Below are 13,725 nucleotides of genomic sequence, written 5' to 3'. Positions count from 1 at the left end.
AATGGTGAATACTTTCCAGGTTTTCAATTTATTTTGTCCAGATACATCAAAGGATTTACTATCCATGGCAGCTATAGCCTTATGAGATGTAATTCTTAAATAGTAAGACTTGGAAGTCAAACTTACTCACTGATCATGGGCTGAAGAATGAATATTGTGTTAGTAGGCATGACAGGCATGAAAACAACATTGATCTCCTTGAACACCTCCATCTGAGCTCTTGGGTGACCAGGTGCATTGTCAATGAGTAGTAATATTTTGTTTTTTGGGGGGTTTATTTTTTTACTTTTTTTATTTTTATTATTATTATATATATTTTTTGAGACGGAGTCTCGCTCTGTCTCCAGGCTGGAGTGCAGTGGCGCGATCTTGGCTCACTGCAGCCTCCACCTCCAGGGTTCAAGCAATTCTCCTGCCTCAGCCTCCCGAGTAGCTGGGACTACAGGCATGTTCCATCATGCCCGGCTAATTTTTGTATTTTTAGTAGAGACGGGGTTTCACCATGTTGGCCAGGATGGTCTCGATCTCTTGACCTCGTGATCCGCCCACCTTGGCCTTCCAAAGTGCTGGGATTACAGGCGTGAGCCACTGCGCCTGGCCTATTTTTATTCTTTTATTTATTTATTTATTTTACTTTTTAAAATAAGAGAGAGGGTCTGGTTCTGTTGCTCAATCTGGTTTCAAACTCCTGGCTTCAAGCAATCCTCTTGCCTCGGCCTCCCAAAGTGCTGGGATTACAGGTGTGAGCCACCATGCCCGGCCAAGTAGTAATATTTTGAAAGGAATCTTTTTTTTTTCTGAGAAGTAGGTCTCAACAGTGGGTTTAAAATAGTGAGTAAAGCATTCTGTAAACAGATATGCTGTCATCCAAGCTTTGTTATTCCACTTATAGAGCACAGGCAGAGTAGACTTACCATAATTCTGAAGGGCCCTAGAATTTTTGGAATGGTAAATGATTGCTGCCTTTAACTTAAAATCATCAGCTACATTAGCCTCTAACAAGAAAGTCAGCCTATCCTTTGAAGCTTTGAAGCCAGGTACTGATTTCTCTTCTCTAGCTATGAAAGTTCTAGGTGAGGCTGGGCATGGCAACTCATGCCTGTAATCCCAGCACTTTGGGAGGCCAAGGTGGGTGGTCGCCTGAGGTCAGGAGTTTGAGACCAGCGTGACCAACATTGTGAAACCCTATCTCTACTAAAAATACAAGACTAGCCAGGTGTGGTGGCAGGCACCTGTAATCCCAGCTACCTGGGAGGCTGAAGCAAGAGACTCGCTTGAACCCAGGAGGTGGAGGTTGCAGTGAGCCAAGATCACACCATTGCACTCCAGTCTGGGCAACAAGAGCAAAATTCCGTCTCAGAAACAAAAAACAAAAAACAAAAAAAGTCCTAGATGGCATCTTCTTCCAACAGAAGGCTGATTCATCCACACTGAAAATCTGTTGTATAGCATTGCCACCTTCATCAATCATCTTAGCTAGATCTTCTGGATCAGTGGCTGCAGCTTCTCCATCAGCACTTGCTGCTTCGCCTTGTAATTTTATGTTATGCAGATGGCTTCTTTCCTTAAACCTCATAAACCAACCTCTCCTAGCTTCAAACCTTCCTTCTGCAGCTTCTTCACCTCCCTCAGCCTTCCTAGAATTGAAGAGAGCTGGGACCTTGCTCTAAATTAGGCTTTGGTTTAAGCAATGTTGTGGGTGGTTTGATTATCTGTCCAGACCATTCAAACTTTCTCTAATCAGTAATAAGTCTGTTTCACTTTGTTACCATTCATGTGTTCACTAGAGTAGCACGTTTAATTTTCCTTCAAAAACTTTGCATTCACAATGTAGCTAACTGTTGGTGCAAGCCTAGCTTTCAGCCTGTCTCATGTTTCAACATGCCTTCCTCACTAAGCTTAATCATTTCTAGCTTTTGATTTAGAGTGAGAGACATGTGCCTCTTCCATTACTTGAACACGTAGAGGCTATTTTAAGGTTATTAATTGGCCTAATTTCAATATTGCTGTGTCTCAGGAAGTAGGGAGGCTGAGGGGAGAGATGGGGGATGGAGGTCAGTGAGCAGTCAGAGCATACATAACATTGATTAAGTCCACTATCTTATATGGTCGCAGTTCATGGTGCACCAGGACACTTTCAATAGTAACATCAGAGATCACTGACCACAGATCTTATAACAGATATAATAATAATGAAAAAGGCTGGCACTTTGGGAGGCCAAAGTGAGAGGATAGCTTGAGGCCAGGAGTTCAAGACCCGCCTGGGCAACATAGTGAGATCCCATCACTACAACAATTTTTAAAAAAATATTATCCGGGCATGGTGGCATGTGTCAGTAGTCCTAGCTACTCAGAAGGCTGAGAGGGAGGATCACTTGAGCCCAGAAGGTCAAGGCTGCAGTGAGCTGTGACTGTGCCACTGCACTCTAGCCTGGACGACAGAGCAAGACCCTGTTAAGAAAAAAAAATTGAAATACTGTGAGAATTACCAAAATGTGACAGACACAAAGCAAGCACATGATGTTTATAAAAATCGAAGGTTTGTGTTAATCCTGTGTTGAGCAAGCCTATTGGTGCCATTCTTAGTATCTGCGAAGCACAATAAAGTGAAACTCAATAAAACAAGGTATACCTGCATGCTATTTCTCCTTATCCACAGTTTCGCTTTCTATGATTTCACTTACTTAAAATCAACAGTGGTCCAAAAATATGAGATGGAAAATTCCAGAAGTAAACAATTCATAGATTTTAAATTGCATGCCATTCTGAGCAACATGATGAAATGTAGCACTGTCCCACCTCGTCCAGCCTGGGATGTGAATGATCTCTTTGTCTGGTGTATCAGTGCTATGTGCATAACCTGCCTGATAGTCACTTCATAGCCATCCTGGCTATCAGATCCATTGTAGCGTTAAAGCAATACTGTTGTGTTCCCGTAACCCTTACTGTACTTTGTAATGGCCACAAAGTGCAAAAGTAGTGATGCTGTCATGTTGTTATACTTGTTCTATTTTATTACTAGTTATTGTTCAGCTCTTACTGTGCCTCATTTACAAATTCAATGTTATCATAGGTTTGTATGTATAGGAAAAACATAGTTATATGTAGGGTCTGGTACTATCCATGGTTTCAGGCATATAGTGGGGGTCTTGGAACTATTCTCTGTGGATAAAGGGGACTAGTGTATGGTATTTTGTAGTGGTGGTATCCAGGTCATCCTTGGTAAGGGAAATCCATGCTTATAGGCCATCCTAGGCACCACAGCCCCATTGTTGATGAGCCCATTGAGCAAGCATTCGAGTAGCTGGGGAAAGAGGCTAACCATATGGTGCTCAGGTGATAAAGTAAGAGCTTCATCTCTAGTGAAAGTGTTTTGATAAACATTCACATAAAACCCCAAATTTCAGATATACTAGTCTCATTCTAAGAATTTCATCTACATGCTTTTCCCTAATATTTCTTCTCATCAACTCTTGTTTTTTCCAAGTCCTGGCCATGTCGCCACATATTTACCCCTGCCCGTGATTATGCCTCAGGCCATCTCTCCTATTAGGAAAAGTGGGAAAATTATTGTACTTGAAGATTTTTATGCTCGGAGGCCTTTTCTTCTCCACTGTTCCTCAAGACTACATCTGCATGGAGCTGTAGTGCCACAGCTGTCCACATCTGGATTCAGAGCAATCTATAAATCTTTCTCATGTTTTTTTCTTTTTAGTCAGTGAGGAACTCCCCACATCTAGGCAAACGGGAGCTGAGTCAGCTATTCACGTGCTTATTTGTGCATTTCGGCATCCCAAGACCAGTTCTGTACTTACACTTCATGACAGAGTTCATTTGAGCACTTCCAACTTCCTGGTGTTAGAGATAAGACTAACACTCAGTTATAAAAGGCAACCCAGGTTTCATGGTTACTTGGTGTTTGGGGGTCAGAAGTTCAATTTCTGCCAATACCTAAGCCATGAGCTGTTTCTCAAGAGAACTGTTACTTGCCCAAGAGTACTTGCATTTGCTTCAAAACTGTAGAGGCATCTGCTGATATTCCCCATCAGAATTTCCAGTCACAGAGCTTCCTCATCTGCCACAGACATATCAAGCACCTTTAGATCTGTTAGGCCATAAGAGCCAGATCTCAGCCCTGTTTGCATCACCTGGACCATCTAGATGGGTTCTTCACCCTGGACTTCATTCTGGCTGACTTTGAGGTCCCTCTGCATATTTGGAGAAGCACATCCAAATTATTTGTGGTACATGTTTCCAAAATCCAAAGTGTGTCATGAAAAGGCATATCCCTTTCTTGTGGAAGGAAGTATAAAAAGCAGGAACTTGTCTTTTACTCTCAACAGTATATCATGTACCCCACAACTCATGGGACTTGTTTATGGGACTTGTCTCTCTTACCTTTTTTCTTTTCTTTTTTTTTTTGGTAGGGACAAGGTCTTGCTATGTTGCCCAGCCTGGTCTTGAACTCCTTGCCTCAATCAATCCTCCCAAAGTGTGGGGATTACAGGTGTGAGCCAGCAGGCTTGGACTTGTCGCCTTTATCTTTTGTTTTTGAGATAGAGTCTTGGTCTGTGGTCCAGGCTGGAGTACAGTGGCGTGATCTCAGCTCAATGCAACCCCTGCCTCCCAAGCTCAAGCAATTCTTGTGCCTCAGCCTCCTGAGTTGCTGGGATTACAGGCGTGTACCACCATGCCTGGCTAATTTTTGTATTTTTAGTAGAGACGGGATTTTGCCATGTTGGCCAGGCTGGCCTCAAACTCCTGACCTCAAGCAATCCACCTGCCTCACCCTCCCAAACTGCTGGGATTACAGGTGTGAGCCACGACGCTTGGACTTGTCTCCTTTATCTTACTAATATATCTGCAGTATTGGCTACCTCCTGCCCTCCAGGTCATGTATCATCAATATAGTGGACCAGCATGATGTTCTATGAGATGATGATTAAAACAAACTCCATGACAGCAGGATCATAGAGTGGATGTGGTCCTGAAGCAAGAAGGGAGGTGCACTACAGTATTCCCCAGGTGAAAGCAAACGGCCTCTGATCCTTTCTGCCTGTTGAGTTTCTTGCCCAGGGCCACAGAGAATGTAGTGAAACAAGACTTGAGCCTCAGTCAGTCTGATAGCAAAGCTCATGTTCTTTGCTCTGCAGATATCAGAGTGTTGAGGGATGGTGGTGAAACCTCCCACATCATGTGTACCTTTTGAGTTGTGCTGTTTTCTGTACAGCGTAATATATTTAAGTGTCTGGAATTCAAAACTCATTCAGGTTGGAATAGCAGTTTGTTAAAGGTTTACGTGTTAGTGGTATGGGGAGGAGGGAATAATTTGCTAAATGAATGGCTGCTTATCAGATGCTGGGGGCGGTATGGATTTGCTTCTTTGATGAGACTACATTGCAGGGGGAGATAGCAACTATTGATTAATCTCATAATATTCTATCAGTCCCCAAAACTCATCAGTCTTCTGAACAGTTCAACCAAATAACTTAAATTGAGTTATTCTAGGTGTTGCAGGTTCCCTGGAAAGGAAACTTTGAGATGAAGGTTAGCATGCAGGAAGTTTACTGGGAAGTGTTCTGGGATCAACACCTGTGGTGTTTCTGTCACTGATGTAGTTCTCAATGCCATGGTGAATGGAGTATCTTATGGGTCCTATCTCAGGGAGAATGAGTGGTTCACATCTGATCAATTCACTCCAGTATTCCCCTTTCTCTAAGTCTTTAGATTTATTTCTATACATTATGATAAAGGATTTCTTGCATCTCAACTTCATTTAATGCATTCATGTCAATAATTGAATATGACCTAGAGTTATGCTTACACTTCCTTGGTCTGACATTCTCAGAATTCATTTTTTCTATACATATTCTTAGGGTATTGCTTATATAAGTTAGCAAAATTCTGCAGTTATTTTTCTGTGTAACCCTTCCTCTCCTGAGTTTGACTTTCATGTTGCTCTCTAGAACTTGGTAGGATCTAAATCTGTCTAGAAACAATGTGTTTGTTGAGATGAAGCATGATAAGAACTGGTTTATGCTTGCAACGTAAACACCTCAGTAAAAGTAATATAGCTGGGCATGGCGTTGCATGCCTGTAGTACCAGCTACTCAGGAGGCTGATGGGGAGGATCATTTGAGCCCAGCACTTCGAGCTCAACATAGCAAGATCCCATCTCTAAAATAAAAAAAAGAGAATATAGAAATCATAGACCTAAATGTAAAATGCAAAACTATAAAACTCGTAGAAGATAACTAACATAGGAAAAAACCTAATTAACCTTACATATGGCTATGACTTTTTGGATAAACACCGGTGGTATGATCCATGAAATAAATCATTGAAAAGTTGGACTTCATTAAAATTAAAAACTTCTGCTCTGTGAAAGACAATGTCCAGAGAATGAGAAGAGAAGCCACACACTGGGAGAAAATATTTACAAAAGATAGATCCAATAAATGATTGTTATCCAGAATATATAAAGAACACTTAGAACTCAACAATAAGAAAATAATCAGATTTAAAAATGGGCAAAAGATCTGAACGGACACCTTTCCCGAGAAGATAAATGGATGAGAAAAAAGCATACGAAAAAAATGTTCAACATCATATGTCATTAGAAAATGCAAATTAAAACAGTAAGATACTACTACACACTTACTAGAATGGTCAAAATCCAGAACACTGACAATATCAAATCTGACAAGGATATGGAACATCAGGAACTCTTATTCACTGCTGATAGAAATCCAAATGGTGCGGCCACTTGGGAAGACAGTTGTTTGACAGTTTCTTACAAAACGAAACATACTCTTACTGTACAACCCAGCAGTGGTACTCATTGGTATTCACCCAAATGAGGCTGAGGTGGGAGGATTGGTTGAGCCTGGGAAGTTGAAACTGCAGTGAGCTGTGATGGTGCCACTGCACTGTAGCCTGGGTGACAGAGTGAGAACCTGTCTCAAAAGGTTAAAAAACAAACAAAAAGCAAAAATAAAGAAAATACTGTGGCCGGGTGTGGTGGCTCACGCCTGTAATCCCAGCACTTTGGGAGGCTGAAGTGGGCAGATCATGAGGTCAGGAGTTTGAGACCATCCTGGCCAACATAGTGAAACCCCTTCTCTACTAAAAAAATTAGCTGGGCATGGTGATGCGTGCCTATAATGCCAGCTACTTGGGAGGCTGAGACAGGAGAATCACTTGAACCTGGGAGGCGGAGGTTGCAGTGAGCTGAGATCATGCCATTGCACTCCAGCCTGGGCAATAGAGTGAGACTCCAACTCAGAAAAAAAAAAAAAAAGAAAAAGAAAAAAGAAAATACTGTGGGGTTTATAACATGTAATAAAAGTAAAATGGATGAAAACAATGGCATAAAGGATGGGAGTAAGGATTAGAAGCATAGTGTTTTAAAATTATTATACTTAAGAATGGTATATATACAAATAGTATACCATTAAATGTATATTATTTGCCAGAAAAATGTGATAAATTAATGATTGATATTGTATACAAACCACATTAAAAAAGATACAAACCTATAAAAGCCAATAGGGGAGATAATGTGGAATCATTTAAAAAATACTTTATTAATACAAAAAAAGGACAGAAGAAAAGGAGAAAGGAACAACAAAATGATAGCAAATAGCAAGACTGTAGATTTAACTCTATCAACAATTACATTAAATACAAATGGTCTAAATATCCCAATTAAAGAACAGAGATTGTCATATTGGATAAAAATATAAGATCTAACTACAGACTGTCTACCAGTAACCCATATTAAATATGAAGACACAGATTGATTAAAAGTAAAAGGATAAAAAAAGATAAACCATGCTAATAGTAGTCAAAAGAAAGTCAGATTGGCCATATCAATAGCAGATAAAGAGGAATTCAGAACAAGGAAGCCTATAAAGAGACACATTACATAATGATAAAGAAGGTGTAATAATCCTAAATGTGGATTTACCTTTAAAACAGCTTCAAAATACATGAAACAAAAACGGATAGAACTAAACAGAGAAACAGACAAACCCCTAATTACAGTTGGAGACTTCAACAGTCCTTTCTCAGAAATTGATAGGACAAGTAGAGAGAAAATCAGTAAGGATACAGAATACCTAAACCATGCTATCAACCAACTCAATCCATTTGACAACACTACATCTAACAACTTTTAAACCATAAAGTTCCAATTGCACTTACTCCATGCTGATTCCATCACAATTTCATTCTATCAAAGGTCAACTTGGCCCTCTTTTCAATCACAATTGCCTCTACCCAAGTCTAGACCTCATTGTCACACAGCTGGGTTGTTTACTACTATGTATAGTTTTTCCATATGGCCCACTTACATCTAATCTATTCCAAATCACTTTACAAACTGCTATTGAATTGAATTCAAGACCAGTCATGACTCCTTTATACAAAAAGGGTAAAGTCAAAATTCCTAAGCCTTTCATTAAAGCCCTCTGGAGGGCCCATGTGCAGGCATGAGCACACGCATGCACGCACACACGCACACACACACAACCCCCACTACTTTCCTCTACATGCACCAAGATATTTCCTCATTATCCCTTAAACCTCACAAATTCATTCCCATTTCCAAACCTTTGCTCATCTCTCCCTATACCTGGAATGCCCTAGCCTGTCATCCTTATTTAAACTCCAACCTTTAGGACTCAACACAAGCCTCTTTGCCGTGCTGTGAAAATTCCTGTGACAGGTGTCTACATCACTCACTTTTTTTTTTTTTTTTTTTGAGACGGAGTCTCACTCTGTTGCCCAGGCTGGAGTGCAGTGGTGCGATCTCTGCTCACTGCAACCTACGCCTCCCAGTTCAAGCAATTCTCCTGCCTCAACCTCCTGAGTAGCTGGGATTATAGGCGCAGACCCCCACACCTGGCTAATTTTTTGTATTTTAGTAGAGATGGGGTTTCACCATGTTGCCCAGGCTGGTCTCCAACTCCTGAGCTCAGGCAATCCTCCCGCCTTGGCCTCCCAAAGTGATGGGATTACAGGTGCGAGCCACCTTGCCCAGCGTAGATTTTATAACACAGTATCTTGTATTGTTGTTTGTGGGTTGTATTTCCATGCCAGTTCCACAAGTTGATATAATGGTAGAGTCTACTTTGGTTTGAATCCCAGTTTTGCCACTACTAGCTATTCAGTCTAAAGAAAATTGCTTACTCTTTTTCAGCCGTTCTGTATCTGTAGAATGGGTCGATAATACCTGTCTTACAGTATTCTGAGGAGTAAATGAAGCATCTGGGTAAAAATCTCTAACTTTGCCAAGCACATAACAAATACTCAATAAAAATAAGTTCCTTTCTTCTGTGTTCTCCCACATGTAGGTAGGTGAAATCATGTCATAAATGTTTGCTTAGCTATATCCTGCCTCATTCCAAGCAATATACTTAATAATGAGAGACATTCCGTAATATTAGAAATGATAATAGTTTTATATATTGAGCCCCTAATACTCAGCTTCCTGAAGGAGTTAGCCTACATCAGGTGAACATGATGGGCAGCAGGGTCAGAAAAACCTGAATTCAAATCCCAGCTCTGCTACTGACAGCTGTGTAAACTTTCTCAAGTTGCTTAACCTATCTGAGCTTCCTCATCTGAGTCTCCTCATCTGAAAGGAAGGGTTCCTGTGAAGATCAACTAAGATAATGCATGTAAGCATTTGGCATGCTGCCTAGTACATAGCAATGCTCAATTAGTATTCATTTTCTTTTTTTTTTTTTTTTTTGAGATGGAGTCTCTCACTCTGTCACCTAGGCTAGAGTGCAGTGGCGCAATCTCAGCTCACTGCAACCTCCGCCTCCCAGGTTCAAGAGATTCTCCTGCCTCAGCCTTCCAAGTAGGTGTGACTACAGGTGCCCACCACCATGCTTGGCTAATTTTTGCATTTTTAGTAGAGAAGGGGTTTCACCATGTTGGCCAGGTCAGTCTCAAACTCCTGACCTCAGGTGATCTGCCCGCCTTGGCCTCCCAAAGGCTGGGATTACAGGTGTGAGCCACTGCGCCTGCCAGTATTCATTTTAAGTAAGTATTAATGCTCATGAAAGTTAGCTTTTTTTATTTCTGCCAATACTTATTATTAATATCATTATTACTTTTGCCTTGGGAACCACTATCAAAATTATGTCAGGCTGTTAGGATGGAGAGCTCTTGAGGAATCTCAGAGAAGCCTGAGATGTACATACGGAAAAATAATCACAGCTGTTCTATAAATGTATCCATTCTGTCCTTTGTCAAGAAAATGACACCTTAACTAGGATTATATACGGTTTGATTGTTACCATAGGGACATGGAGAGCGTTTTAAAATATATTGTACTTAATTTAATCTTTAATATTATTTTTCTGCTTTGCAGTTTCTGTAACCTAACAGCTATGTTTGCAATAGAGACATTTGGACTGATTCCCAGGTAAGGAGCAGGGCCTAACTGGACTTTAATTAGGGAATTTCTAAGACACAAGTGGCAGCTAAGAAGGAAAAGCACCTCTCCCCCGTGTCTCCCAGAAGCTGCCTGTGCACTCACTTTTCAGGGTCCCCAGCTTAAATCTTATTATGAAAAGTATTATTATACAGTATATAATGCAAACGAATCCTAAAAAAAAAAAAAAAAAAAACTTGTATGAAGTGTTCACTGCAAAGTCAATGGTTTTAATAAGTCTATATTTAGATTTTTGGGGGGTTATCTATGAAATCTGTCTTCCCAAATGATAGAAACTTGCTGTTTCCCTGAAGCCCTGGTACTTCTGCCCCCTATATGACATCCTAAAAATTGTTATGTGTGTATAGTGTGTATACAGGGGCACAGCAGGAAGGAATTCCTGAGAACTGTTACTGCAGCAAAGGTCCCTTTTCGTGCCATCCCACTCAACAGCCACTGTCTTCCTATCAAACATGTCTCAGCTCCTCCTACTTGGCAGATGCCAGAATGCAGTGGTAGGCATTGGGAGGTGACAGTGGCTGTGCCCTCTGCTCTAAGCCTGGGTCAGCTTTCAACCACAGACCCTCATTCTGATGCATTTAGGAAACAGTAAAGGGATTTCCCTGGACTCAGCTCCAGTTCCCTTGGAGGGCAGAATGAAAAGTCCTAATACTAAAGTTAGGACCCCAAATGACTTTGCTACTCCGTTTTGGGCCTGGTGTTTGGAATTTGGCTGTTTGGGTTTTGTTTTATGGTTTGTTTTTTTTTTTGGTGGGGGGGAGGGGAATGTTAAATAAGGGCATAAAAAAACAATTAAGTTACTCATGGCCCTACTGTAAATATGACTGACTCCTGGAGTTTTTGTATTAATGTAATGTTAATAGTGTGAATAATCTGCAAATGAAGTCAAGAGTTGTTTCTACATAACTTTGGGAAAAATACACAAACTTTTCCTAGTGACTTTTCTTCCTCATGGGGTTGGTATGTTTGATTTAGGTGAATAGTAAGGTCATTGGGTTGGTATGTTTGATTTAGGTGAATATTAAGGTATATACCCACCCAAGTACCCACCAACCAAAGAAGGAGTCAAGTGAGTTAGCCGGGAGAAAGAGCAAAGGAGGAGGATCTCACCCACCTGCCCCGCTCTCACCTGCCAGCAGCTACAGTCCAGCAGCCAGGGCATATGAGCACAGCATACAGGATAGTCTATTTGGTTAGTGACTGTAGGTTAGCCTCCGTTAACACCTGAGCCCTGAAGGGTAGCAGAGGCAGACAAGGGCTGGCTAGTGGTTGATATTTTCTTAATAATGGAGCCCTTTTCTTGAGCAGTGACTGGAGATGAGTTTGTAGAAGGCAGAGAGCTCGGCACTTCCTTGCTCCTAGCCCAGCACTCAACCCCACCACTTTCCCAGTGTCTCCATTCTGCTCTCTGGAATTGCCATCCTTTAACCAGCAGACTCACCCAGATCTTCAACCATCTTCTGAGCCCTCCCTCTCTCTCCTTCGGGGAAACCAGGCTCTCCCCCGAGGACACTGTTCCACCTTCTGGCCGCTCAAGTGGTGCTCTTTTCTTTCACCTCCCATGTACCTCAGGGGGCCCTATTACCAATTCCAGATATTATTTATCCTCGTTCTTGTAACAAACCCAAAAAAATCAACACAAAACATACCCGATCCTTTGAGGCTCATGGCGTCTGCTGCAGCCCCAGCTGTCTGTCCTCATCACCATGTCTTCCCCACAGTCTGCTGCATTCATTCTCAACTTTGGCCCCGTCACACTGTTTTCCTCTCCACGTCAAGCCCCACCATCAGTGTTCACATCCAGCATCCAAAATCGTGGCCTTACCACATCCTTGGTGACCTCCCTCTACTGTACTTCAGCCGTCCACTCCCATGGTTACACCTTCCACAGTCATTACTTGTAACTTCTCTGCTTCCTAAAGCATCAATCCAGACATCCCATTCTCTGATCACAACCTCCTGTCCTTCCAGCTTGTTAATTCCACGACACCCACCGCAACCCCCCTTCACCCTTACTGGAACCTCCACCTCTACTTTCAATCTCTCTTTTTTTACTTTGCATTTCCTTACATTTCAAAGTCTATTATTTCAACAACACTTACCAGTACACCCTCACCCCTCTGGGATTTGTTCCTCCCTCTGGCAAATCCCCAACTACCTACTTTTTCTGTAACTACACCTGAGCAGCATTCTCTATAACAGCGATTTCAGATTGTATCTAATTAGTTTCCTCCTCAAACCTGCTTTCCTTAATCATCATCAGATGAGCTTGTTTCCACCCTCACAAAGAAATTAGAAACCATCAGACAGGAACACCCTCTATTCCAGATTGCAAACATAAAAACCTAGTAACTTCTATAACCAACCTCTCCTCTTTCCATCCTGTTACAACAAAGGAAATATTATTCCTCCTTTTTAAATATAATTCTTCCACCTATGCTTTGCACACTCTCTGTTCCTCTCCACTTACTGAGGAAACTTTCAAGTCAATTATTCCTTCTCTCTTCTGTATATTCAACTTTCCCTCTCAACTAGATCCTTCTAATAGGTTTTTAGTAACCCTCAAGTTTCTCCATTGCAGGACACAACTTCTCAAAAGTATTGTCTACACTCACAGTCTCCATTTCCCTGTGTCCAGCCCTCTTTCTCCAATCCATCCAGTCAGGTTTCTATCTCTTCACTCTGCCGATTAGTTCTCATTACAATAGCTTTGGCCTTCATGGAGCTAACAGATATTTTTCAGTCCTCATCTTATTAGATCTTTCTTCAGTGTTGACTCTACCTTTGGCTGTTGTATCACACTGTGGGTTTTCCCAAACTTCTGTAGCCACTGCCTCTCTCTCCCTAGTAAAGAAATCCTCACCCTCCTTTAGCAGCCTTTAAATGTTGGCCTCCCATGAGGCTCAATCCTGTCCTGAGCTTCTCACTCTGGCAAGCTCATCCACAATCATGACTTGAGTTAGCATCTATATACACATGACTCCCAAATAATATCTCTAGAACAGTCCAGAGCCATACATCCTACGGTCTACTTAACTTCTTCTCTTAGATGTCTCAAAGACTAGTCAAACTAGACATGTCCAAAAGTGAACTCATGATCTTATCACACGCTCCCCTATCCCATTATTTAATCTACCTTAAAACTGATCCATTAGGGCAATTACATATAGCCATATGGAAGGAAGATAACCTTTATTCCTTCATATTTCTCAAACCCCACATCTTAATAATCACCAAGACTGATCTAATCTAACTTC

General features: G+C 41.4%; 1 protein-coding gene across 8 annotated transcripts in view; it reads left to right on the top strand.

Moving 5' to 3' along the window:
• Positions 1-13,725, top strand: part of CATSPERE (catsper channel auxiliary subunit epsilon) — a 193,760-nt gene that overhangs the window by 177,269 nt on the left and 2,766 nt on the right. For all 8 annotated transcript variants that reach the window (XM_054550079.2, XM_054550090.2, XM_054550070.2 and 5 more), the window contains one exon: positions 10,385-10,438. In XM_054550079.2, the coding sequence (XP_054406054.1) occupies positions 10,385-10,438 (54 nt within the window). The remainder of the gene's footprint in view (positions 1-10,384; positions 10,439-13,725) is intronic.

Source organism: Pongo abelii, chromosome 1 (genome assembly GCF_028885655.2).
Source record: "Pongo abelii isolate AG06213 chromosome 1, NHGRI_mPonAbe1-v2.0_pri, whole genome shotgun sequence".
Classification (NCBI taxonomy): Eukaryota; Metazoa; Chordata; class Mammalia; order Primates; family Hominidae; genus Pongo; species Pongo abelii.
The sequence above is the reverse complement of the archived record's forward strand: the minus strand, read 5'-3'. Positions and strand labels throughout refer to the sequence as shown.